Below are 26,679 nucleotides of genomic sequence, written 5' to 3'. Positions count from 1 at the left end.
GGCGTACAGGAGTCCCGGGTTCGATTCCCAGCCAGGGCACACAGGAGAAGTGCCCATCTGCTTCTCCACCTCTCCCCCTCTCCTTCCTCTCTGTCTCTCTCTTCCCCTCCCGCAGCCAAGGCTCCACTGGAGCAAAGTTGGCCTGGGCACTAAGGATGGCTCCATGGCCTCTGCCTCAGGCGCTAGAGTGGCTCTGGTCGCAATAGAGCAACGCCCCAGATGGGCAGAGCATCGCCCCCTGGTGGGTGTGCCGAGTGGATCCCGGTTGGGCGCATGCTGGAGTCTGTCTGACTGCCTCCCCGTTTCCAACTTCAGAAAAATACAAAAAAAAAAAAGAACTCTACAACTAGAGAAGTTATCTCTTGATTAAATCTAACATCAGCTTCTGTACTTAAAGATACAAATTACTCACAGGATAAATTTTACCTACGATATTAGGTTAATTTGTAAATATTTTCCTGCTTTATCAGAAAATAAAATAGGTGGGATTTGGCCTTATTATGATACCTAGCTGAGGTGGCCAAGGAAGTGCCAGAAATGACATGATAGAGGGCTTCCTACTTAATTTTTCAATACAATTCTTAGAGGCGATAATAAATGTTGCCCTGCTTTCTGTACTGGCATAAATAAATAATCTTAAAAAGGCACTTTAAGTTAATTTGACCTGAAAAGTACAAATGTTATCAGTTTGGTGGGGCTACACATTTGAGTTATGAATTCAAACAAAGAAAAGGACGTACTATATCAAACCAACCAGGAGTCACCACCCCCCTCACCATTCCCCTGTCTGCCTAGGAGACAGACTTCTTCTTCCTGGTAAAGATTCCACCCACATGATTTCATAGAGATAGGGTGTCTGACAGCCATGGCTGTGTAGCTTCCTAGTAGAGACTAAATCATTCTACTCAGCTTAGAGACCTCTATTCTTATTACATATGTCTGTTACTTAAGAAGTTTTCATCTGTATCTATCATGGAAAGCATGATAGATACAAAGCTATACTGGCTTCGATTTTATGGCTGTCAAAGGAAAGAAATGAAGAAAAACATTAAGATACAGGCATCAAGTAGATAAAATACATTTATCCTGGGTTCTCTGAATTGAATCTAGTAAGTTCCCAAATTTCTATAGTGATTTCTGGGGCATATAACTTCATCCAAAGAGCCTATCATAGAAAGATTTCTAAATCATTCAATTCTTGAGTTTGATAGTGAAAGCTTAGATCACAAGAGATACATGTCCTGGAATAACCCTCAAATAGAAAAAGGAAATGAGATGAAGGTAATAGGGGACCTAGATACAGAAAACAATTAGACTCATCTCCTATATGGAAAGACAGACAAGTTGTATTTATAGCATCCATACTCAGTATAACCTCCCTATATATAAATATTATCCAGATTGCAAATCTCCCTGGATGGGAAATTAATGGTCCCTATAAACATTTCTATGGGGAAAATGCAGCCTGCACTTTAAACAGCAGAACCATAAACTTTGGGACTCATTGGGCATGCCCACTAGGGGCCGATGCTCTGCCCATCTGGGGTGTAGCTCTGTTGCGGCAGGAGCCATTCTGGCGCGTGAGGCAGAGGACATGGAGCTGTCCTCAGCGCCCGGGGCCAACTTTGCTCCAATGGAGCCTTGGCTGCAGAAGGGAAAGAGAGAGATAGAGAGGAAGGAGAGGGAAAGGGTAGTGAAGCAGATGGGCGCTTCTCCTGTGTGCCCTGGCCAGGAATCAAACCTGAGATTTCCACACGCCACCAAGCCGAAGCTCTACTGCTGAGCCAACTGGCGAGGGCCAACCTGACCCATTTTTAAGTTTAGGTTGTTGTGAACTTCTAAATATTCATTAAGAAAAAGTTAACTTCTCTGTACCTCTGTTGTCTCTTAATCTTGTAGTTATGTCTTTTCTCTCACTTAAAAACTACTACATATAGATTTTCTTCATTTTAAAAAGAAAAGTTGATTTCTCACTGTGATTTGATCCAAATTCAACACCAAACAATATAATGTCCCTGAAATCTCGTTTCCTTTATTATTCTTTAGTGTCATCACTCCCTCTAGAGGTAGGAAATGTGAATGAACTACTAACATAATTCTGACAGACTCTTGAAGTAAATAAGAAACACCAGTTTAATAAAATAAAAAAATATTAACTTTCTCTTTGGGATAGTATTAATTTAGAAAAAAAATTACTTACAGTAACTTCTACAGTAAATAGTATATTTCCTATTGTCAATCAGGTACCCAAATCAGACCACTTAACATTTAATATAAAGATCACATAGCCTCTTATGAGACTAGTTATGGAGCATAATATTTACATATGAGAAAAATTATAGAACCAATAAGCTCAACCTTATCTGGGAATCTAGAATGTAGTTCTGAGTCAATGATATGAGTAGCAGATAGAGGTTTAATACCAACTTTGTGATAAAAGCGCATGAAGCAAAGGATAGTGTTTTCTCTTGTAACTGGTACAGCACATAGGATTTGAGAGGCCTAATGTTTAGACACAATGGCTCATAAACAGATGACAGGCAGAAAGATCTAATTTCATGTTCTGACAGAGTAAGAGCTCTCAAGCTTGTTAACTTTTATTTACTCTTAACCCAGAGAATCTCAACTCTGGGTGCACATTAAAATCACTTGGGGAGTTTTTAAAAATGTATGCTTGGGCCTTATCCCAGAAAATAAATTAGAATCATTCCCAGTGGACCAGGGTATCAGTAGTTTTAAAAAGCTACTTAGCTAAAACTATAAAACTCTTAGAAGAACACATAGGGGGAAATAACAATGAACTTGGCAATAATATCTTGGATATGACATCAAAAGCACAGGCAATATACACAGAAAAAACTGGATTAGTTGTACTTCCTCAAAATAAAAAACTTCTGTGAGGTAAAGAACACTATCAAGAGAATAAAAAGGCAACCCATGGAAAAGAAGAAAAATACTGGCAAGGCATATATCTGATAAGGGATTAATATCCAGAAAACATGGTAAACACCACTAGTCACTTGAGAAATGCAAATCAAAACCACAATGAGAAACCATTTCATACACATTAGGATGGCTATTATCAACCAGAAAATAACAAGTGCTAGCAAGAATGTGGAGAAAATGAACCCCTTATAAATTGCTGGAGGGAATGTAAAATGATTCAACTGTTGAGGAGAACAGTGTGGCGATTCCTCAGAAAAGTAAACATAGAATTACCTTATGATCTAGCAGCAATTCCACTTCTGAGTACATATGCAAAAGAACTGAAAGCAGGGCCTAGAACATATATTTCTACACCCATGCTCACAGCAGCATTATTAGTGATAAACAACCCAAAATGACCAGTGATGAATGAATGAATAAATAAAATGTGGTACCTACAGACAATGGAATATTATTCATCCTTAAAAGGAAGGAAACTCTGATACATGTTCTAACAAGGATGAAACTTTATGCTAACTGAAACAAGCTAGACACAGAAGGACAAGTGCTGTATGATTCCACTTATATGAGGGACCTACAGTGGTCAAAAATCTTATACAAACAGAAAGTAGAATGATGGTTGCTAGCGGCAGGTTGATGAGGTGTTTTAATGGGCACAGTTTCAGTTTGAGATGAGGATAAGTTCTGAGATGGTGGTGATGGTTGAAGAACAATGTGAATGTATTTAATGATACTCAATTGTATACTTAAAAACAATTTAGGGTAAATTTTATGTATTTTATCATTATTAAAAAAAACCACTCAGGTAACTCTAACTTGCAGCCAGAGCTGAGAACCAGTGTTCCAAAGACTAAGCACATAAACCAAGGATGAAAAAGTATAACAAATTAACGTGAAAATATGTCCAGTAAAAGTGTAAATGACTTCTGATAAAGGAGACTACTGTATATTCTGGGATGTTTATAAATTAAATTCTGTATTTCACAAATATTAAAGCTATTCTTTTTTCTTTTGGTGACAGAGACAGAGAAAGACAGAAAAAGGCACAGATAGGAACAGACAGACAGGAAGGGAGAGAGATGAGAAGCATCAATTCTTTGTTGTAGCACCTTAGTTGTTCATTGATTGATTTCTCATATGTGCCTTGACTGGGGGGGTGAGCTACAGCAGACCAAGTGACCCCTTGCTCAAGCCAGCAACCTTGGGCTCAAGCTGGTGACCTCGGAGTTTTGAACCTGGGTCCTCTGCTTCCCAGTCCTCTGCTCTATCCATTGAGCCACTGCCTGGTCAGGCTATCCTTTCCTTTAGAGAAAACATGTCATTTTTTCATGTTGGCCCTCTTCAAAAATCTTGGTAACATTTACATTCTTTCCATAATTATATAATAGGATCTTCAAAGTAGGACATAAGGCTTTATTGAGGTTTTACAAGCTAGGGGTACCATGATAATTTTATCCACTTATTGCATCTATTCCTCAAAACTGCCACCAGAAAGCTAGGAAATGCAGGGCTGAGACTGAACTCCAGTTTGGCTGACTCTTCATATCTCTTTTTTCAGCCCATTACTTGAACAGCACTCACATGTTCCCACTTCCATGTTATTGATCTTCTTGTCACCTTCTCCTCAACTCCTACAATCTGATTTTTACTTTTAAAGTCCAGTTTACATGCTGTATCACCCAGGGCTTTTCCTGACATCATTCACCAGAAAGCCAGAGCATTTAGTGTCTACCCTTCTTAGGAGATATTACTATTTATGCTCCTATCTTATGATCCCTGGAAGATGCTGAACTAGCATGACTGGTGACTCCCATAGAGCTCTGGAGACACTAGGGGAAAAACACCCAACAAATAAAATTTATGGAAACCTGGGATGGTTTGAATGTGTGTACATGTGTAGGATGGAGAGTCATGCTTCTGCAAAGATAAAACAGGAAGAAGGAAAAGTAGAAACTTGAAATTCTGCTTTTGCTCCTCCCTATCTGCTACCTCTGCCTGTATAAGCACTGTATGCTGCTCTACTTGCCGAGGCCGTGAACTCTGGTCCATGTTCAGGAGTAAAGTTAGGGCAATGTTAAAAGATATACTGCTGTGAGAAGCTGACAGAAACAGGTGGGAACTAACCCTGGCAGCTGCTTTCTCATCCCTCCCTCCCGAATCCCTAGAGCTGATGAATTACACTCTGTGATTAAGGAGCAGAGCCTTTAAATGCTGCTTTTGTTCAGCCCCTCCACTAAGGGGAGGGAGGGGAAGCTATGTCTTGATATGGTGTTCTGTGATAAGTTGCTGTAGTCTATGGTGCCTGGGTCAGCAACCCCAGAGCTTACCCACCTTTAACTCCTGAAGTTACCACTGGGGCTTCCACAGTGGTTCTATACATTACGATGACCCAGGGAGCTTTAAAAAATGGTTAGATCAATTGCTGGGTGGGGCTTGCATAGTCAGTTTTTACAAGCATCCCCAGCGATTCTAGAGTACAGCCAGTTCAACACTCACTGGATTCTGGCCTGGCCTTTATCCTTTTGCATTACTCGAGAATCGCCAATACTCAGAAAGACATTTGAGGATCACAAGAATTTCATGAAATAAAAACAAACTGTATTACAAATTGTATCAAACTGTATGCAGAAAGGATAAAACAGATTAAGAATTTCAACCTCTTATAAGAATGCAAAAGAAAGCAAACAAAGAAAAAGCACAAATAATGAGTACAAAGATTATAATGATTGGACTAATAAACACAATAGATGAGATAGATAATATATTTACTAGAGGAATAAACTAACTGGAAGACCAGATTGAGGTAATCTCTTAGAAGAAAAAAGGAGACAACACCAGAAAATACAGTTGAGGAAGACTAAATCCCATAATAGATTTCCCAGAAAAAGGATAAAGATGGTAAGGAGAACATAGTTGAACAAGTAATGGAGATAATTTCTCCAGAATATGATGAAAAAGCTCAGAACGATAGGGTTAGTTCTCAGAGTATCAAATGAAAGAGAATGGAAAAAACCCAAGCCTTACAACATTGTAGTAAAATTTAGAATATGAAAAACAAAAGATTTAACAGACGCAAAGAACAGGCAGTATATGGTAAGTGTTTATTAAAAATTCAACAAAAGCATGAAATAAAGACATCATCAGATCGTTATGAGACAGTTATTATACTAGATCCAATTCTATTAGGGAAAAAGAACACGATTAAAATAAATGTCTATGGTAAGAACCAAATAATGAGATTTTAATATTAGTCAAGTGTCCTATACCCCAAGACTACAGTTGAAATTGATCCTGGCTAAATTAAAACTTTATCTGTCTAGCCTGACCAGGTGGTGGCGCAGTGGACAGAACACTGATCTGGTTCAAAACCCTGGGCTTGCCCAGTTAAGGCACATAAAACAAGCAAGCAATGAATAACTAAAGTGAAGCAACTATGAGTCAATACTTCTTACTCTCCTCCTGCCCATAAAATCAATAAATAAAATCTTTAAAAAAGATTAAATAAACAAACAAAGAAAAGATTTTATCTGTCTATATATTTCCATTTAGGTGACTATTTTCAGGAATACCTGAAACTTCTATTCTCAAGGTAGGTTTCTTGGCTAACACAGGTGTACACATATGAACGCAACACATTTAATCATTCTTTCCGACATGTAATTAAAAGCCCAGCGTGGAGGGCTTTTATGCCAGGAACGGTGGAGATGAAGAGAATGACACAGGTATGTACTGAACTGGCATACACTTCCAGTTTTCTAATCACAGTCCAACAGCCAGGGACTTCTCATAAATGCATTCTCAATTAAAGCAACACCTTATATCTTTTTTTAAAAACCCATTTTTGTAACAGTTACGCCAAAGGTGTACAACAGTTTTTTAGTAATGGCTTACCTGGTCAATATCAGCATTTCTTGGAAGAAAATAAACAATATTATTAGTGACCTTTTGGGAAAGTCTGAAAATTTCAAAGGTGGACAACAGTTAAGGAAAACTGTCAAAAACAGCTGTTAATTTCTGATCAAAGATTAAAGATTTATATCATAACCCATATATATTTTGATATGGATTAATAAGGCACACATTTAAATCCTCCAATGGAACTAAGAGACTTAAGTAGCTGATTTTAGCAGCACATTGTCTCCAGTTGGTAAGAGGTTAGAAGTTAAACGTATTGTTCATTTATCCTAGTGGTAGGCAACCAACAGTCAGAAAACACACATGCTTTCTTTTCCTGCCATTTCCTAGTTGTTGTACAAATAGAACAGGAAAGTACCATAGCACCTCTTTCTAGTAAGGAAGAAGACAAATAATTGTTCAATGTAGTCTACATTCTAAATTTTAGTTAGCAATTTAGAAACATTTCCTGTTAAACTCAGAGATGATTCCTCTAGGGCAGAGGTCGGGAACCTTCTTGGCTGAGAGGGCCATGAACGCCACATATTTTAAAATGTAATTCCGTGAGAGCCATACAACGACCGTGTACCTTATGCATTATCCAATAAAAATTTGGTGTTGTCCTGGAGGACAGCTGTGATTGGCTCCAGCCATCCACAACCATGAACATGAGCGGTAGGAAATGAATAGATTGTAATACATGAGAATGTTTTATATTTTTAACGTTATTATTATTTTTTTATTAAAGATTTGTCTGCGAGCCAGATGCAGCCATCAAAAGAGCCACATCTGGCTCACGAGCCATAGGTTCCCGACCCCTGCTCTAGGTGGATAATATATATACTATTTATTTTATACCTTGGAAAGTAACAGGAAAAATTTGAAGATATAGAGAATTAGCACAAGTATGAGTAGAAGAATAGTTAAGGGAATAGTTACCCAGACTTTAGGGATAGGTCTCTAAGAAATTCACAATTTCCAGACAATAATTCCAAACAATCAATGTTATTTGAGTTACTGATTTGTAATGGTAAAAGTGGAGAGTGACCAAAGGAAATATACTACATCTCTGCTGTAATTTTGAAGATCCATCACCAGTTAACCTTTATATACCTGCTGTTTTTGTAAAACAAACTAGGATCTATCAAATGCCATTAGCTTCTCTCCTCTTCATTAATTTCTCTCTCAAATACGCACACAACCCTTCCTCTCCACAACCACTATCTGAGTAAACTCCAAGGCCTTTCAAAGGATATCCATCAGGAGACATCATTGTCCTGATGTCAAAGGTCTCTGCAGTAGCGTAGTCTGGTCCTCCCCAAGGGGGGCTGAGGAACACAACATCGGCCTTTAAATGAGGAGCCAGCAGCAGGAAATCTCCACAGATGAACTCTATCTTGTCTGCCACCCCATAAACTTCTGTATTATTGCGAGCAAGATCTATCTTAACAGGATCAATGTCAATGGCAATCACTAAAAATTGAAACAGGAAAGATGAGTCAAATATACTGATTGGTACTTACACAGAATGGGTCATCTTCCGACCAGTGTGTTTATTTATTATTTAGTACAAGAATCTATTTTTAAAGACTTAGTGAGATCTGGCCGCATACACCAGACATAGTTGCCACTATCTACTGAGAGCCAAATAGAAAGTCAGCACTGTGCTCTGTGCAGGTACAGACTGAGCAGCAAACACCTGGAAATGTCTCTGACTGCTGTAATGCCTATAAATGTTAGAACTTTTTAAAGACCCATCTCTTCAAAATGAGATAACCACCAAAGAAGACAAATTTGACAACTTCTACAGAAAAGCAAAATAAAACAAATTTTAACAAATTTAGCCAACTTATGAAGAAGAAATGTAAAAAAGCCTGCTGATGATGTATGAGACATTTTAGGTTGAGAGAACAGACAACCTATGTTTCTACTGAGTGGGCTTTCATTTAATGTACCGCAATTTCATAATTAGTAATGCAATCATAAGTTAAATTTAGCTCACTCATGTCTTACAGTAAGTGCACTTGTTATGTGCAACAGTGTGTTAGTGGCAATATTTTATATCTGGAAGGACTAAGTGGAACTCTGGTATCATGGTTGTCAAGGAAACAGCTATTTTCTAGGAGATGGTGGTTTCAAAATTTGTTAACACTTTTGAGAAATAATGTACAAATAAATCACTTTGAACAATGAATATAAGCATCACTTATATGCCACAAAAACATGCTATTTTTTTCTGTTCTAAATAAACTAACACTCATATATATATGAAAAAAGAAGAAATGGCCTTTTCAGCCGCTCAATCTGCTACATTGATAGAACAGAGACAGATTGAAAGATATGCTGACAAAACCAAAATTCAATGGAAAAAATGACTCAACATTAAATATATTCAGTTAATCCTTGCCTTGGAGGCAGACTTTGTTTTTAACCTAACAGAATGTAAGCACCCAGTGTGCTCACATAACTTAAATGCTGACAACTGTTGGATGATATTATATAGAACTGCACTGTCCAGTAATGGTAGCTGCTAGCTACATGTAACTATTACGTACATACTAACCATTTACATTTGCATGATACAAAGTGAACACTTAATATAGTCTAGCTATTGTTATTTTAAATATTTGGCATTATGTTACGTATATATTAAATATCAGCATAAATTAGCTGAAGAAAAAGGAAACATTTACAGAATAAATTGAATATACATAAGATGCACCTTTCTCCCCCAAAAGTAGAGAAGAAAATGCCCGTGCGTCTTATGAAGTGAAAAATACAGTATTTTATTAAATATTTTAACACATCATTTGGTTCAGAATATTCTTTTTCTTATTTTCCTCCTTAAAACCCTAGGTGTGTCTTGTGGTCAGGTGCATCTTATGGAGTAAAAAATACGGTAATTTACTTTTCCTCCATTGACAGCTAATTACCTCTCTTTCCAGTTAAGGCAAACTGAATGGTATTTCCTCCGACTCCACAAAATGCATCCACTACAGTGTCACACTTGAAGGACTGACTGACCCGGCCAGCAATGTGTTCAGCGATCTTCTCAGGTGTAACTGAAAACCAGCCCTCTGTGAAGAAATATATTTCTGTTAAGATGCTCAATTTCAAGAAGCCAAAACAAGTATTAACATAGCAAACAATATAACATATACTTAAAAAAAAAACCAAAAGCAAAAAGCCCCACCAACTTGTTTCTCTTTTCAAAAAACTATAAATAACCTATTGATTGATTGATTGATAGATAAAGTGAGAGAGACAAAGAGAGGAACAGATAGGAACAGACAGGAACGAAGGGAGAGAGATGAGAAGCATCAATTCTTCAGGTGGCTTCTTAGTTGTTCATTGGTTGCTTTCTCATATAAGTCTTGACCAGAGGGCTTCAGCCGAGCCATTGACCCCTTGCTCAAGCCAGTGAACTTGGGCTTAAGACTGCGACCTTGGGCTTTAGCCAGCTACCCTTGGGCTCAAGCCAGCAACCATGGGGTCAAGTCTATGATCCCATGCTCAAGCTGGATGAGCCTGTGCTTAAGCCAACGACTTCGAGATTTCGAACCTGGGTCCTCTGATTCCAAGGACGATGATCTATCCACTATGCCACTGCCTAGTCAGGCATAAATAACCTAGTTTTAAAGAAAAGTTCTACAAAGCCTGTTATAAAAAGGAGCAGTACCATTCCTATTCCCAATTTCCACAAAAAAGCAACCACCTTAATCTGGCCTGATTCTTCTGCAATATGTCTCCAACAACTGAATGCAATTCCGATTTTTATGCCTAAAGTATTAACTCTGACTGTCTACTAAGGAAAATGGAAAGTCAGCCATTCTAATTGGCCAACTCCCCAAACTCCACTGAGTTTCCCAATTATTTCACTTCTAATGGGGGAGTAATTAACCAGATTTGTACTGGACACTTTGGAAAAATTCAAACATTTCTAAATGGCCAGGAAAAGCAAGGAGCTGCCGGCAGAAGGCTGCAAACCTGTAGGAATAGCAAAGCCCTCACCGTTTTCAGAAATGAGGCCCATGTCCTATGACCACACTAGAGTAAAGAAGACACTGCCTTTTTCCCTTACCAACAGAATAAATCCACATTTTTAAGAAAGGTATTTTCCTGAATAAAATGATGTATCTATTTTCCTGTTTCTTTTCCTTATCAAAACTTTAGGCCCTGGCCGGTTGGCTCAGTGGTAGAATGTCGACCTTGTGTGCAGGAGTCCCGGGTTTGATTCCCGGCCAGGGCACACAGGAGAAGCGCCCATCTGCTTCTCCACCCCCCCCCCTCCTCTCTGTCTCTCTTTTCCCCTCCTGCAGCCAAGGCTCCATTGGAGCAAAGTTGGCCTGGGCGCTGAGGATGGCTCTGTGGCCTCTGCCTCAGGCGCTAGAATGGCTCTGGTTGCAACAGAGCATAGCCCCAGGTGAGCAGAGCATCGCCCCCTGGTGGGTATGCCAGGTGGATCCCGGTCGGGCGCATGCGGGAGTCTGTCTGACTGCCTCCCCGTTTCCAACTTCAGAAAAATAAAAAATAAAACAAAAATAAAACAAAAACTTTAAATAACTCCTCAGTGCTAGAAAAATAAAAATATTAACTCCTTTTTAGAGAATTAAAAGCTTTTATCTAGTCTTATTTCTCCTAACAAACTTTTCCACACTTTTTTTAGTATAACATTTTGTAAATAATTAGAAGAAGTTCACAGACCTTGGCAATTTGACCAGTGATCAAGACTTCCTGATTTTGACAATTAATAAACACTAATTTAAGTAGTTCCAATATGCAAATAAACATCAATTTGGAGAATTGAGTTAAGCAAGCTGTTCAAGGTCAGAGTAGGAAAACTTGAAAAAGAATTCAAAGTTTCTAGTGTTAAATCATTAAATTACATGTATCTGCACTAGATATTTCTTTAGCAGATGTCATGTTAAATAATCTATCAATTCCTTTTGCTATCTATCTTAAGATGTTACAAATACAGATTAAATCTGAGTCTAAAGTTTTACCCCAATTGAGAGATAATGTAGATAACAAATGGCTGTTATTGTTTGGAAAATGTCATAGTTCTGAGAGATAAAAACGGCTGAGGAACATTCCAGATCAAAGTAAACCAAAGCAAGAAATTAAATGCAATACATGATCCTATACTGGAAGGGAAAAAATGCTATGAAGAACATGATTAGGATAATAGACAAAACTGGAGCGTGGACTGTAGATTATAATGTTAAAATTTTAATTTTACCACTGTTAGATAAAAATATCCTTGTTCTTAGAAAATAAACACTAAATATTAAAGGGTAGGAGTACCTGGATCAGAAAACACCCCCCCCCCCCCACCCACACACACAGAATGATAAAGCAAATGTCAGAAAATGTTAAGAAATAGCTGAATCCGGGTAAAGGGGATGAAAATTTTCCTACTACTCCTGCAACTTTTCTATAAGTTTGAAATTATTTTAAAATAAGGTTAAAAATTATAAATATACTTTACCTTTGTCCAATTTAATCCCATCATCAAAACGGGAGAAGAGCCTGTACCTCTGGGCCCAGTATTTTGCCAGCTCAGGAACAGCAGCTATCTCAGGAGGTGGACCAATTACCTTTCGGTTCTTGTTTTTCTTCTTTTTCTTCTTCTTTCTAATGTCAGCTACAACAAAAGAATATAAAGAATGCGGACGCACAGTATGAAAAAGGGAAATCACAGGTGAATTAATCTAAAGGTACAGTCACACCAAATAATTATAACCTGGGACTGAACTCCAGACATGTATGCAATGACACACTTGGAGGACCCAATGGATATGGCACTGACTTTAGAATACAACCTCTAGTTTGCTGGTTCCCAAAGCTTGGAAAAGTAACCCAGGCTCTCTGAGCTTCCAATTTTTAATTTCTCAAAAGGTATAAATGGCTGAGTAGTATTTTACCTATTTATTTTACAGGATTGTTAGGAGATACATACTATTACAGGTATAAAAGTTATTACTTCAGGTAGTAAGACACTGCTTTAGTTGTTGAATTACAGAAATCCAAACATTTCCATTCCCTATTTAACATAAAATTTCCTAAGTACCAATTAAGCTCTAAGTCTCAGCTACATCTGAGACTTAGCCAATGACCTAGAAGTCGTGGTACCTCATAGAAATTACAGCAGGGATCACTAGCTCCATTCAATAGAAAAGTATTTCATTTATTCAGAGACTGACTTTTTCTTAAACAATTTTTATCAATGTGGCTATGTGGTTTCTGTTTTGAGGAGATTAGAAGATGAAACTATTGTCATAGTTAATATAATGACAAAAAATGATGTTAACAAATAAAGCTCTATCACATTTAAATGGTCCTCAAAGCAGCATGTCTTTTTTTTTTTTTGGCAGAGACAGAGAGAGTAAGAGAGAGTAAGAGAGAGGGACAGATAGGGACAGACAGACAGGAAGGGAGAGAGATGAGAAACATCAATTCTTCGTTGAGACTCCTTAGTTGTTCATTGATTGATTTCTCATATGTGCCTTGACCGGGGGGCTACAGCAGACTGAGTAACCCCTTGATCAAGCCAGAGACCTTGGGCTCAAGCTGGTGAGCTTTGCTCAAACCAGATGAGCCCGCGCTCAAGCTGGCGGTCTCAGGTGTCGAACCTGGGTCCTGCACATCCCAGTCCGATGCTTTATCCACTGCACCACTACCTGGTCAGGCAAAGCAGCATGTCTTAATACGGTCATCTGATATTGCAAATAGCTAAAGGAATCATCAATAGCAAAAGGTTGCAAGTTTTTCACAGCGGGGGGGGGGAACACTAACATTTTGAGTGAACAATCCTTGTTGTACAAGACCATCCTGTGCACAACTGAACATTAAGTAATCCAAAGTACCAAAATTCGCCAGGTCATTCTAACAACCAACAACTTCTAAATGCCCCCAAGATGGTGGTATCATCCTAGATGAGAACTACCAACATGACAAGTGGTGATTGGAGAATCAGTGTTGGGTACGAAAATGGGATTTAGGAAGCTGAAAACTTAGTACGGAATCTTAGCTATGCCATTTACTGGCTGTATGACCTCAGGCATATTTCTTAATTTCTCTGAGTTTCATTTTTAATTCTGTATTTATAGAATGGAGCTAATTCCATCTACCTCACTGGGCTATTTTAGAGATTAAATGAGAATAAGGCACACAAAAGCATTTCAGAAATGTGCAAGTGCCACATGAATACCAGAGGTACATAGAAAAATTGTACAATAAAAAATAAGGACTTAAGGCCCTAGGCAGTGTTCACAATGGATAAAGAGTCAGTCTGGCAAGCAGAAGTCCTGGGTTTTATCCCCAGTTAAGGCACACATGAGAAATGGCCATCTGCTTCTCTTCCTCTCCCTCTCTTCCTTCTCTCTCTTCCCCTCTCGCAGCCAGTGGCTTGACCGGTTTGAGTGTCGGCCTCAGGTGCTGAGGATAGCTTGGCTGATTCAAGCAGCAGCCCCAGATAAGAGTTGCCAGATGGATGCCAGTTAGGGTGCATGTGGGAGTCTGTCTCATTATCTCCCCTCCTCTCACTTAAAAAAAAAAAAAAAATAGAGGCTTGCCTGACCTGGGGTGGCGCAGTGGGTAAAAGCATCGACCTGGAAAACTGAGGTCGCCGGTTCGAAACCCCAGGCTTCCCTGGTCAAGGCACATATGGGAGTTGATGCTTTCTGCTCCTCCCTCCCTCCCTTCTCTCTCTGTCTCTCTGTCTCTCTCTCTCTGTCTCCTCTCTCTAAAATGAATAAATAAAATCTAAAAAAAAAAATAGAGGCTTAATAAAAATATTTAACTACCTTAAGTATGCTGTTTAGAAGGTCAAGGAAGTCTAGATATCACAGGTCTATATACATGCACATGGAAAAAAGAATCAAGATTCAAATGAGGTATTTTCCTTAATATGAAATTAAGAAATATTGAATCAAGGATCACTAGCCCATTCAATAGAAAAAGATCCCATTTATTCCTAAGATGAAATGATAACAATAAATATAGCTGTTTCATTAGGCAAGTCTGAACTCGTCTATAAAACTGAATATTATTTCAAATGAAACTTTTTACCTTATAAAAATCTCAATGTTCCACTGAATACAATTATTTTTTAACTTAAAAAGAATATTTGCTTAAAATTAATTCAAATAGTATAAAAGAACACAAAGTGAGAATGCTACTATTTTCTCCACTCATTATAGGTAACTACTATAGATACTTTTGTTATGCCAATGTACCATCCAAAAAGAAATCTACCACTACCCATAACCACTACAAAAACAAATAAGAATGATCAAAACTAAAACCAGAGCAATACTAAGTTTCAATAGGGATAAAACAGTCTGCCCATGTTTAGCCCACAGGGCACAGTGGAGTGGCAGAAACCAACATTAGCACCATAGACAGAGGTACTCAGATAGTTTTGCCATAGGCTTTACCTTTGATTTTCTTTTGCTTGTTCAGCCAAGAGGGAAGTGCATGCTGGGTGCCAAACCATACCTATTATTAGCACACTGACTTAATATGCTTTCTCTGAACTTACAAATAAATGGCAGTGAATCCTTAGGTATAGATGAGTCATAAGTGAAAACTAGGAAAAACATTTTAAAAAAATGTCTTTATCTAAATCCACTAGCAAGTTGGAGCATTTTTAGTCTTTACCTTCAGTTTCCACCTGAACGGAGTCTGGTATATCTTGAGCAACACAATCCTCCTTATCTGTAATAGCTGCCACAGTGCTGTCTGTTTTCTTTTCTGTTTCAAGTTCACCAGCTGAAGAAATAGCACGACACTCTCCAGGTTCTGAACTGCGTGTCTCCAGGGGTTTATCCCCTTTGGCAGCAGACATTTCTTGTTCTTCCGAATCACTGCTTGTGCAAGTGTCTTGCCCATTGTTGTGAGGAACTGGCTCCTGTGATGCTTCCTCATCCATTGGTTCATTAACCCACTTTAGAAATTTTTCCACCTGAAATTGTAAGATGTTACAAGTATGAACCAATTCCAATTACACAGAATATTCCCACCTGCTTTACCATTTGTGACCTGAATGACAAGCTGTTTCACAATTATTAGCTCTGATAAGTACACTGTATCATACAAGCTAATGTGAATAAGTAATTGCAAGTTAATTGTACTTTCTTGTCAGGACATACCATGACCTTATTAAAGATTTCTTTAAAAGGAAGAAAATATAAGATGACACATGAGAATAGACCTTCCTGTTATCAATTAACACTAAGAGGATAAAGCTGAATTCTTACAGCAGCTTTCCATAAAGGTTTCTAACTACTATAACTGTACTATATGATATTACCATTACAAATATGCCTACCTATTGAGTCATTAATCTTAGTTTTTCAAATTATATATAGTTTTCTGCAAGGCCCAAGCTATTATCTAAGTTAAATGGTACTCTGTACCAAAGATGAACTCTCAAAAGATTTTGGGCCACTATGTCTAGAAGAGTAAAAGCAGTGCTATCTTGGAAAGAATGCAAGCTGCATTCTAATAAGCAGTAGATTCAGTAAAATGATTTCTAAAAACTAGGCTTCTATGAAATGTTAACAAGGCTCAAGGTCAGATGATTATATATACTTATTTGCTATCTTCTGTAACAAAAATACTCTTCATAACAGATCTTTAGGACCTCTTTTAGAGTTAAGAAATTAGTCTGTCCAGGCAGTTGTGCAGTGGAGAGCATCGGCCAGATTCAAAACCCCATGGTTGCAGCTTGAGTGCGGGCTCACCAGCTTGAGCGTGGGATCAGAGACATGACCCCATGATTGCTGGTTTGCACCCAAAGGCCGCTGGCTGGAAGCCCAAGATCACTGACTTGAGCAAGTGGTCACTAGCTCAGCTGGAGCCCCCTAGACAGGCACAATTGAGAAGCAATTCGTGAACTAAGATGCCGCAATGAAAAACTGATGCTTCTCATCTATCTCCCTTCTTGTCCCTCTTTCTGTATCTCTCGCTTAAAAAAAAGGGGGGGGGGTTAGGAAATTAGAACGAGTGGTAGGCAGAAATAGGCATGGCCAGTAACTCAGAATCTTCCTCTGAGGGGTGCCTACACATCAATTAGATAACTAAAGACACAACAGCCACGTTTCCCCCCCCCCTCAGTGACACGTAGCAGTTATACTTCTGCTCTTCCTCAACCGAGAAATGTACTGGGACAATCACATCTAACACATCATAAAAAGTCCTATAGGATTGATTGAGCTGAACTGGAAATCTGTTCCAGATATAACTAGGGCCACTAAAATATTAAAATATCACCAGCAACCAAACAGTCTGAAATATAATAAAAATAAAACCAACTCTAAATTTGCAGTATGTTTTAGAAGAATACTGAGATTAAGAAAGGTAATGTAGGAGAAAAACAAAGTCATTATGGGGTCTGAGATTTTGCTCTGTTGACTTAAAAGAGCTGCTGGAGATGTGGCTGACAACAAAGGTTCTGCTCACTAGAAGTGTTTTTTCTATAATGGATAAGAATCACACATCAAAATCAAGCAAAAGCAATTTTAATTACTTTTGTTTTCCAGGTAGTTGGACGACAAGTACAGCAAAGTCCAAGAGCAAGGATATGAATATTCTAGTTCACAAATGTGGATCACCAAATTAGCCTCAGTCTCATGTCATTAGGATGAATTTGTTAGTGTTAAGGTATAATTAATCATCTTTAGGTGACCTCAAAATTATAGATTACAATAAAAGCTGTGTCAGACATGGACTACTAGGATTCTACTTAGCCTAAAACAGATGAACAATATCCACTGTCTGTTACTACACATGTAAAATGATTTTATCTATTTATCTTCCCAGACTCTACAACTTTGTAGCTTTCAAAACATCCCCTTTTTATATTACCCCAAAATAAAATCTTTTTCAGATTTAGTTCACACAATTTATAACCTTAGGAAAAGGACCTTAGGTACCTTACATCTGGTAGAAATAGGATTCTTTTTTTCTTTTTTTTTTGTATTTTTCTGAAGCTGGAAACAAGGAGAGACAGACAGACTCCCGCATGCGCCCGACCGGGATTCACCCGGCACGCCCACCAGGGGCTACGCTCTGCCCACCAGGGGGCGATGCTCTGCCCCTCCAGGGCGTTGCTCTGCCGCGACCAGAGCCACTCTAGCGCCTGGGGCAGAGGCCAAGGAGCCATCCCCAGCGCCCGGGCCATCTTTGCTCCAATGGAGCCTTGGCTGCGGGAGGGGAAGAGAGAGACAGAGAGAAAGGAGGGGTTGGGGGTGGAGAAGCAAATGGGCGCTTCTCCTATGTGCCCTGGCCGGGAATTGAACCTGGGTCCCCCACACGCCAGGCCGATGCTCTACCGCTGAGCCAACCGGCCAGGGCAGAAATAGGATTCTTATTTGAGAACAAGAACTTTAAGGAGCCAAGTCTGTAAAATAAAATTCTATCTGTGACTAGAAAACAAAATGTAGGTCCTGGCCAGTGGCTCAGTGGACAGTGTCAGCTCAGCATATGGACATCCTGGTTTCAATTCCTGGTCAGGGCACACAGGAGAAGCAACTATCTGCTTCTCCCTCCCCTCTCTTTCCCTTTCCCATAGCCAGTGGCTTGATTCATCTGAGCGTGGCCCAAGACGCTGAGGATAGCTCTGCTGGAGTGCATAGGCCTCAGGTTCTAAATATAGCTTGATACTTGAGCATTGGCCCCTGGTGGGTTTGCTGGGTAGATCCTGGTCAGAGCACATGTTGGAGTCTGCCTCACTGTCTCCCCTCCTCTCACCTAAAAAAAATAAAATATGAAAACAAAATAAAAAAACAAAAACACAAAATTTATACCTACCTTACTCAAAGCTTTGCTTTTCTTGAAACATGTCTTTTCTGTGTCTTCAGTAAAGAAAATGTGTTTGTTTTTCATATTTATTTGTCTTCTCATGTCTAAGAACTTTGACTTATACTTCACATTCTTCTGTAGATACCTGACCCGCCTATGACTGAAATTTGAAATTCCACCGTATCTGTGACCAAATCAAAAGAGGTTGACTCAAATCTTAAGTTCTATGACTTAAGTTCTTATGTTTACTTATATAAAATGAAAATAAAATTAACAATTTTCATTATTTTTCTATTAGCAGCCACTATTTCCACTGCATTTTTCTTTATTATAAAATAAAATTCAAAATGCAGTTTAAACTCTAGCTTGTATGTTAATTCTCAAGTAACTGTGAAACATCAAAGTTGGAAATATAAACATATATATATATATATATATATATATGAAAGCAGAAATTGCATAGTATAATAAGGTAGTGAAGAAATAGCAGGAAAATATAACCCCACTGTAGTTGGAGAAATGTAATTTTTTCTCATGGTGATATGATGAGAGCTCTTTTAACACATATCTTGATACGTTCTAATTACTACCTTAAAAGTGCTCACTAAATTCCTAACCTAAATCAATCTGAACTCTCCAAAGAAGCAAACCCCTATTATTAAAATAATTAATGAATGTCTTGATCTAACTATCCACATTTTTCTAGTCCTAAAAGTTATATATCTGCTATGAAGCCTTCTTTGACTATATCAATTCACATTAACGACCTCTCCTACAGACTATTAGACAGTTAAGAGTGTAATATACAATTTAGCACTTATAAATTCCTATATAGTTTAGTTTTAAATGTCAGGTATTACCTTCTTGAAATGTCAGGTATTAACAGCTTTTTTCCCCCTGGGATTGATGCTTGAACCAATTGAGCCACTGGCTGCGAGAGAAGGGGGAGAGGAAGGGGGAGAGAAGCAGACAGTGGCTTCTCAAGCGTGCCCTGACTGGGGGTTTGGGGGGGATTGAACTTAGGATGTCTCCATGCCGGGCTGATGCTCTATCCACTGACCCAACCAGCCAGGGCCTTAACAACTTCTTTGAAAAAAGTGTATCCTATCCTTCCCTTTTAGGTAGAATTTGGTGCTCTAAACAGAGGGAAAATAATTAAATCCCAGACAACAGACTAAATCTCTATGAGTGTATACTAGCAAGAGCTACACAAGTAATTTCTTAGTAAAACTACATGTGGCTAAAAATAAATTTTGCCAAAAACTTAAACATGGCAATACTAGGAAAACTTTATATTACTAACCTTTATGATCTTTAGCCTTAAATTATTATATGAACTAAAATTACCTTGAAATACCATATGGGAGAGATAACCGATAGTCTTCTAAAAAATAGTCACAGTTTTATAATCATTTCTGAACTAGTTTGGATTCAATTTATGTCAACCTATGTATTTTCTTGCTGACTTCATAATGTGTGGATATCCATTAAAATTTCACATCTAATAAACTATACCTCAGTCCTTAGAAACATCAAAGACCAAAGTCTTGGTTTAAATCACTAGTGCAAGCTGACATAAATGGTAGTCGTTAGTGTGCCTTAACCACTCAGTTCAGCCTTCATGTCATTGCAATAAACTCTTTAGTTTCCTTATATTTAATGCTTGGACATTTTATCCCAGAGAACACCAATACTTCTTTTACACAGATGATCACAGCAACTTCCATTTGTAAGAGCAAAATATTACAATATTACACGCAATCCAAATGTCCTTCAATAGATAATGGTTGAAGAAACTATGGTACATCCATCCATACAATGGCATACTATTCAGCAATAAGAAGGAATGAACTATTAGTACATGCAGCAACCTCGGGATACCTCAGAGGCATAAGCTGAGATCTTAGGAAACAACCGAGCAATACATACAGGAGAATCAATTAAACACAGGGCCCCACTGAAAGGATTAGGCAAAGGGACTGGTAAGGCAGGCTGTGGATGGCACATGTTGAAGGGGAAAAAGCAAACTGCAGCTATGTACATATGATTCTATTTTTGTGTTTTATGAAAAGGGAGCAATGGGTGTGTGTATATATATACACAGTCATAAAAACACACATGACAAATTAGGATATATGCAAATATTGCTTATCTCTGGGGGATGATCTGAAGAAAAGATTTTTACTACTTTCATAGTAAAAGAGAAAAATGGTTACCACAGATTTGAACTTTTCATGGCATGTTCACTATATACTTTAGATGTATACAGACTTACGTGAGACTCTAAGTGGAGAGAGAAACATGCTTAGACTCTCAAGAGCTGAGCCCTGGTCAGTTGGCTCAGTGATAGAGCATTGGCCTGGCATGTGGAAGTCTTGGGTTTGTTCCCAGTTGGGGCACACAGGAGGAGGACCATCTGCTTCTCCACCCTTCCCCCTCTCCTCTCTCTTCTGGACTGGTTCAAGTGCATTGGCCCCAGGCACTGAGGATGGTTCCAGGGAGCCTCCACCTCAGGTGTTAAAAATAACTCAGTTGCAAGCATGGCCCCAGATGGGCAGAGCATTGTCCCCAGACGGGGGTTGCTGGCTGGATCCCAGTCGGGGCACATGTGGGACTCTCTCTATCTCCCTTCTTCTCACTTGGAAAAGAAGAAAAAAGAAAGAAGCTCAATAACTGGTCTTGACTCCATTCTCTCCATGAATTGATGTGATCATGTGATCGTGACTAAGTCAAAACCTATAAGCTAAAGTTGCTTTACTTATAAACTGGAATAATATCATTGGATTGCTATGAAGTACAACTGAGTTTAACACATGAAATGTATGGTGATATCCCTATAATTCATACTAAGAAGAGAGGCTAGTGTTTTAACCACAACATCTCAAATGCCCTAAAATATATACACATTATTAGCTAACTGAATATCAAGAGAGCGTTAAGACAGCTGAAGTTGTTAAGATTTAAGGACAATAGCATTTATGGATAATTACTTTTGTCCTGAGCCATGCTTGAATCCTAGAAGGGAACCACTGTCATCTAGGTGTGAGTCTGGAGTTTCATCGATGTCCAGTTCATGGCTGAACAAATAAACAAAAGGTGGTAAGCCGTTATCTCCAGAGCCCACCTGCTCAGGCAAATATCAAAAGTACATAAAGTCAAGCTATACAAACTTTCCCATCACAACAATCAACCACAATTCACAAATCCCAGGAAGGTAGGAAAAATAGTACTTTGGATCAAGACTTTCCAAATGAGATAAAGTAACAAGCATTGTTTGAAAGACACTCAATATCTTAAAATCTGTAAGTAATTATCTATTCCTGAACATGATACAAATAAGAATCTCTCCATTTTCCTTTGAAAAAACACCAGTTAAAAGCTGCAGCCTTAAACTAATTTACTAGAATGGTATCTCTAGGGCTTTTTCTGAAAAGCAAACAAGGAAACATTTGAGAAATATGAACCCAAGCAAAAAAAATTACAAAAGAAAAAAATATTGAGAATAAAGCTGTGATACAAGTGATATTAAATAACCCAGGAGCATCCATCTATTGCTGATAATTCTAATGCTCCTTACTACCTCAGCAACAGTAACACGTAAATGGTGAGAGATTACTCTTACAAATAAATTATGCTCACTGAATATTTATGAAGGATCTACTAAATTCCAGCAATATAAGTATACATACAGTCTGCCTTCAGGAACTAGCAAGAATTAATGGAGGAGGTAACATGCAATGTCCACCATGTAGAAGGAACACAGCAGACATGCTTTTAGGTATTAAGTTCCTGAACCTCCAAAGCAGGCTTACTGTTTTTCTAGAAGCTGTGTGGAATATTCAAGTCTTACATGGAGTACTTCATAAACTGTTATAGCAACAAAAGGTGTCTAACTAACATCCAAGTTCTATAATGTCCATTCTTTTCTTGTATTTTACAGACTTACCATATGACCATACAGTAGCTTACATTACTCTCCACTTGTCAGTTATATGTATCAATAGTACACTTGAAAGAGTACTGTCTCCAAAAGAGTTGGACTGGGCTCTAGACTGAGAGTTGCTATTGCTGCTATATAACTCTGGGACGCTTTTTATCCTTGTTTTGACGTAGTGTTCCCATCAATACAATCAATACAATGAGAGTGTTAGATTTGATGTATCTGAGGTGAACTTGAGCAATGAAATCCTGTCATTATTCCCAGATTATTGAAAAAAACAAACCACAACCTCCTTGAGAAGAGACTGTATCTTCTTATATATTACCAGTCAATAGCTACTATTCATTGACAGCTACTGTCAGATAAATTACATGCTAGTTCCAGTCTTCCCAATGATCTCACATAAAAGGTATCAGTTCCACTTTATAGATAAGAAACTGTGGCAGAACGGAAGAGGCAGAGTTGGGATTTGACTATGCTCCAAAGCCAGGGTTTTGTCTCCTCACAGGATTAGCAATGTTGTAATGTAACAAGCACTCACTCATGGACAGTGCTCATGCTCACACAGTCTGGACAGAGGGTAACATGCAACTTGCCTCCTCTTGAGTTTGCTTGGCTTCTGTTCGGGTGGATCCTCTTCATTCTCATCTCCATCAATACTGTTAGCATGTGGTCTTCCTTTTATTGTATTTGCTTCTGACGACTCCTGCAAATCTAAAGAGGCAGCTATTACTGTGGATTCTCCTCCTGGGTTTGACAACACTTCCTGCCATTTGCAAAGGCAAACAAAGTATTTCAGTGCCTTTGTGTGTGTGCAAAAGACAAAGTGACAGACCACATTTACCTATTCTGTGTATCTACGTGCAGAGTCTGAGCGTAAAATAATTGGAACTATCTATTAATGTTTAAAAGTTTCCATGATTTAGCCTGACCAGGCAGTGGAGCACTGGATAGAGAATCGAACTAGGATGCAGAGGACCCAGGTTTGAAACTCTGAGGTCGCCGGCTTGAGCATGAGCTCATCCGGTTTGAGCACAGCTCTCTGGCTTGAACATGGGATCAGACATGACTGCATTTTCAATGGCCTGAGCCCAAAGGTTGCTGGCTTGAGCAAGAGGTCACTCGCTCTGCTGTAGCCTCCCCATCAACGTACATATGAGAAAGCAATCAATGAACAACTAAGGAGTTGCAACGAAGAATTAACGTTTCTCAACTCTCTCCCTTCCTGCCTGCCTGTTCCTATCTGTCCCTCTGTCTGTCTCTGTCACGAAAGAAAAAAAAGTTTCCATGATTTAGCTACTTGAAAAGTGAACTAAAATACTTTTTCCTAATAGCTGTCCAACTCAGTAAAATTAATCCACAAAGTTACCTTTGTCATAGCGGTTAGCTATCACATTTCGATGAAATTTTAATCTAAAGATGGCGTAATCACATTGATTAAAAAGCTCTCTTGTCTGACTGGTGGTGGCGCAGTGGATAGAGAACTGATCCAGAATACTGAAGTCCCCGGTTTGGAACCCTGAGATTGCCATCTTGAGCATGGGGGTCACTGGCTTGAGCGTGGGATCATCGACATAATGCCAAGATTGCTGGCTTGAGCTCAACGGTAGCTAGCTTGAAGTCAAGGTTACTGGCTTGGCATGAGTTTCCCAGTCAAGGCAATCAATGACCAGCTAAAGTGGAACAACTACGAGTTGATGCTTCTCATCTCTCTCCTCTCTTTCTCACTTCCTCTCTCTCTCTATAAAAAAGTTCTCTTTATTATGAAGCAAATACATTTAATTGTCTCTAACATAGCTCTTAAAATAATAATGGCAGTAACAAAGATAAACCCCATTTAAAAAGAGTATTTTTAACTTGTGGCTCCCATGAGATACATGTCTGTTCTTGTTCACTATTTCTTCAGACTGGAACAAACTGGCTGTGTGAGACTAGAAGTGGAGAGGTGTCTGCAATGTAGACAATGGGAAGCTTTGAATGTGAGAACAGACTCTTTCAGAACATCCAACCACAAATAGTAGAAAACACACTTATAGGAAAATGCAGTATATAACTTATATTTTGATCTCAAGGGAGTATTTAAAACAAATCAGAATCCAGAATTCTTAAAAACTGATCCTGATTGCAGTCACACTGAAGTCAATTACAGAAATGGGCAGTTATATACATAGGGGAAGGCAATAGAAATGGTCCATTTATACATATAGATTAAGAAACAGGCAAGAGAAGGCAGAAACCATGAGATGTAGGTTTGACAAAGGAAAAAAAGTAAAAAGATAAGGGAGGATCATCAAAGGGAGTAACACAAAGCAGTAAGATAGAGGTCAACACACTGACCAATATATAATACATTATTTCAAGTTTCATTGTCAAAATTAGTAACTCTCTAAAGGAAAGTCTCCCAGGTGAAAATAAGCAACCTGAGACGAGCAAAAGGTAGTCATACAAGAATAAGGATGAGAATAAAGTCCCTATGAACCAGACTTTTCCATCACCATGTATCTTGGTGGGCTTCAGGAAAAATCCAAGTCAAAAAAATGTCCTCCTCTCTCATTTTCCTGATGCCACCAGTGGGTAGTATTCTTCTCCCTGGCAAGAACATGCTTATCCACCCTCGTCTACCTTTTTCTAGCACACCTCTTACTGGTTTCCTTTAGTTCTGGCAGTGGCACCAGTCTGCATGATACCATATGTCTATTAATCACTTAGGCAGGAGTCAACCAAGTTCCTAATCCTGGATATTTTATGGTAATCCTGAAATTAAACCTTCCCGTTTTAGGTAATAATCATGCCGTTTAGGTTCCCTTGTAGTAAGAATTCACTTGTCTCATCTGAACTCCAGGTGATTCCCATTCAATTTGCCTATATCAAACATGTACCCTCAACTACTCTCTACCACGCCTCCTATAAACTCACTGGTTCTAGAGCAACTTGGACATTCCAAGCTCACTCCAAAATAGATTTCTAATTTAATTAGCAAGGGACATTTTAATTCACTGGCCACCAAGTACAAAAGGAAAGAATGATAATTTTGAGAACTGTGTACAAATATTCTTTCATTATGTAAGAGGGTAATAAACTTGTGATATAAAACAAAGATGGATCAAACAATTTCATTATACTATAAAATGTAGTTTTGCATTACTTAACTCGACCATAAAGGATTAGTATTACATATTTTGATAAATACATAGTTTCAATATATTTAGCCATTACTTAGCAGGATTAAATGTTGGTCAATCTTACCCTGAGCTGGTTGGTTTGCGCTTTTGTTCCCAGACAAGTTGCTTTCCTTGGTGCCTCCATTACATGGTTCACTCTGGCCAGAAGCAGGGCATTCTCTTCTGCCGTTAACTTCACCTAGCCACTGATGTCCATCAGAAATTACAGACAAATCTAACTGGCTCTCTTCTACTTTTCCTGAATTCAGACGTATATTACTAATTCCATCAAGTATTTCATTATGATCTTTATCACCTGAACTAGAGCTTTTGCTACTAGTTGATGAAGATGGAAAAGAAAGTAAATCTGCTTTCATGCAATTTTCATCTTTCTTGTTGTCAACTTCTGTTTTAGACCCACACATATATGTATCACAGCTTTGTGAAGCAACAAAACTCCAACCCTGAGCTTCCCAATACTGAAATTGTTCCAAATAATACCAGTAAAGTTGACTATAATGTTGTTCCCATTCTTCCTTGGTATCAGGAATGTTCCAAGGTTCAGAACATAGTTTTTGATCTGAATGTTTTTCTTGCCAGCTTTGCCATAATAGTCCTCCACCATATTCATTCCAGTACTTTTCCCAGTTCTCTGTAATTTCTAGCTTTGGAGACAATGTATTTTCAACAGAAAGGTTTTCTGTTTCAAGGTCTTTTTTGGACTGAAGTTTACATGTTCTGGTGTTCTCATTCTGTTCAAGTGAAGATGGATCATCTGAAGCCAAAATGTCATCATCTTCTTCAGAGTCCTCTCTCCAAGATTCTCTCATAATCTCATCTAAGTACTTCTTTTGATGTTTTTTCTTTTTCTTTTTTATTTTAACTTTATTTCTAGTATTCATAGACACCTGCATAAGAGAAACAACTTGACTA

The 26,679-nt window shown here is 38.5% G+C and overlaps 1 protein-coding gene across 2 annotated transcripts in view; it reads right to left on the bottom strand.

Annotated features, from left to right (window-relative positions):
- The window catches only part of TGS1 (trimethylguanosine synthase 1), a 46,412-nt gene that overhangs the window by 6,627 nt on the left and 13,106 nt on the right, over positions 1-26,679 (bottom strand). For both annotated transcript variants that reach the window (XM_066266139.1, XM_066266140.1), the window contains 9 exons: positions 25,832-26,654; positions 23,182-23,299; positions 21,636-21,722; positions 18,655-18,829; positions 15,502-15,805; positions 12,329-12,484; positions 9,774-9,917; positions 8,097-8,313; positions 6,838-6,916 (listed from right to left, as the gene is read on the bottom strand). In XM_066266139.1, coding sequence (XP_066122236.1) covers positions 6,838-6,916; positions 8,097-8,313; positions 9,774-9,917; positions 12,329-12,484; positions 15,502-15,805; positions 18,655-18,829; positions 21,636-21,722; positions 23,182-23,299; positions 25,832-26,654 — 2,103 coding nt within the window. The remainder of the gene's footprint in view (positions 1-6,837; positions 6,917-8,096; positions 8,314-9,773; positions 9,918-12,328; positions 12,485-15,501; positions 15,806-18,654; positions 18,830-21,635; positions 21,723-23,181; positions 23,300-25,831; positions 26,655-26,679) is intronic.

This window comes from Saccopteryx bilineata, chromosome 3, assembly GCF_036850765.1.
Source record: "Saccopteryx bilineata isolate mSacBil1 chromosome 3, mSacBil1_pri_phased_curated, whole genome shotgun sequence".
NCBI lineage: Eukaryota > Metazoa > Chordata > Mammalia > Chiroptera > Emballonuridae > Saccopteryx > Saccopteryx bilineata.
This window is presented reverse-complemented; position numbering and strand designations above follow the sequence as displayed.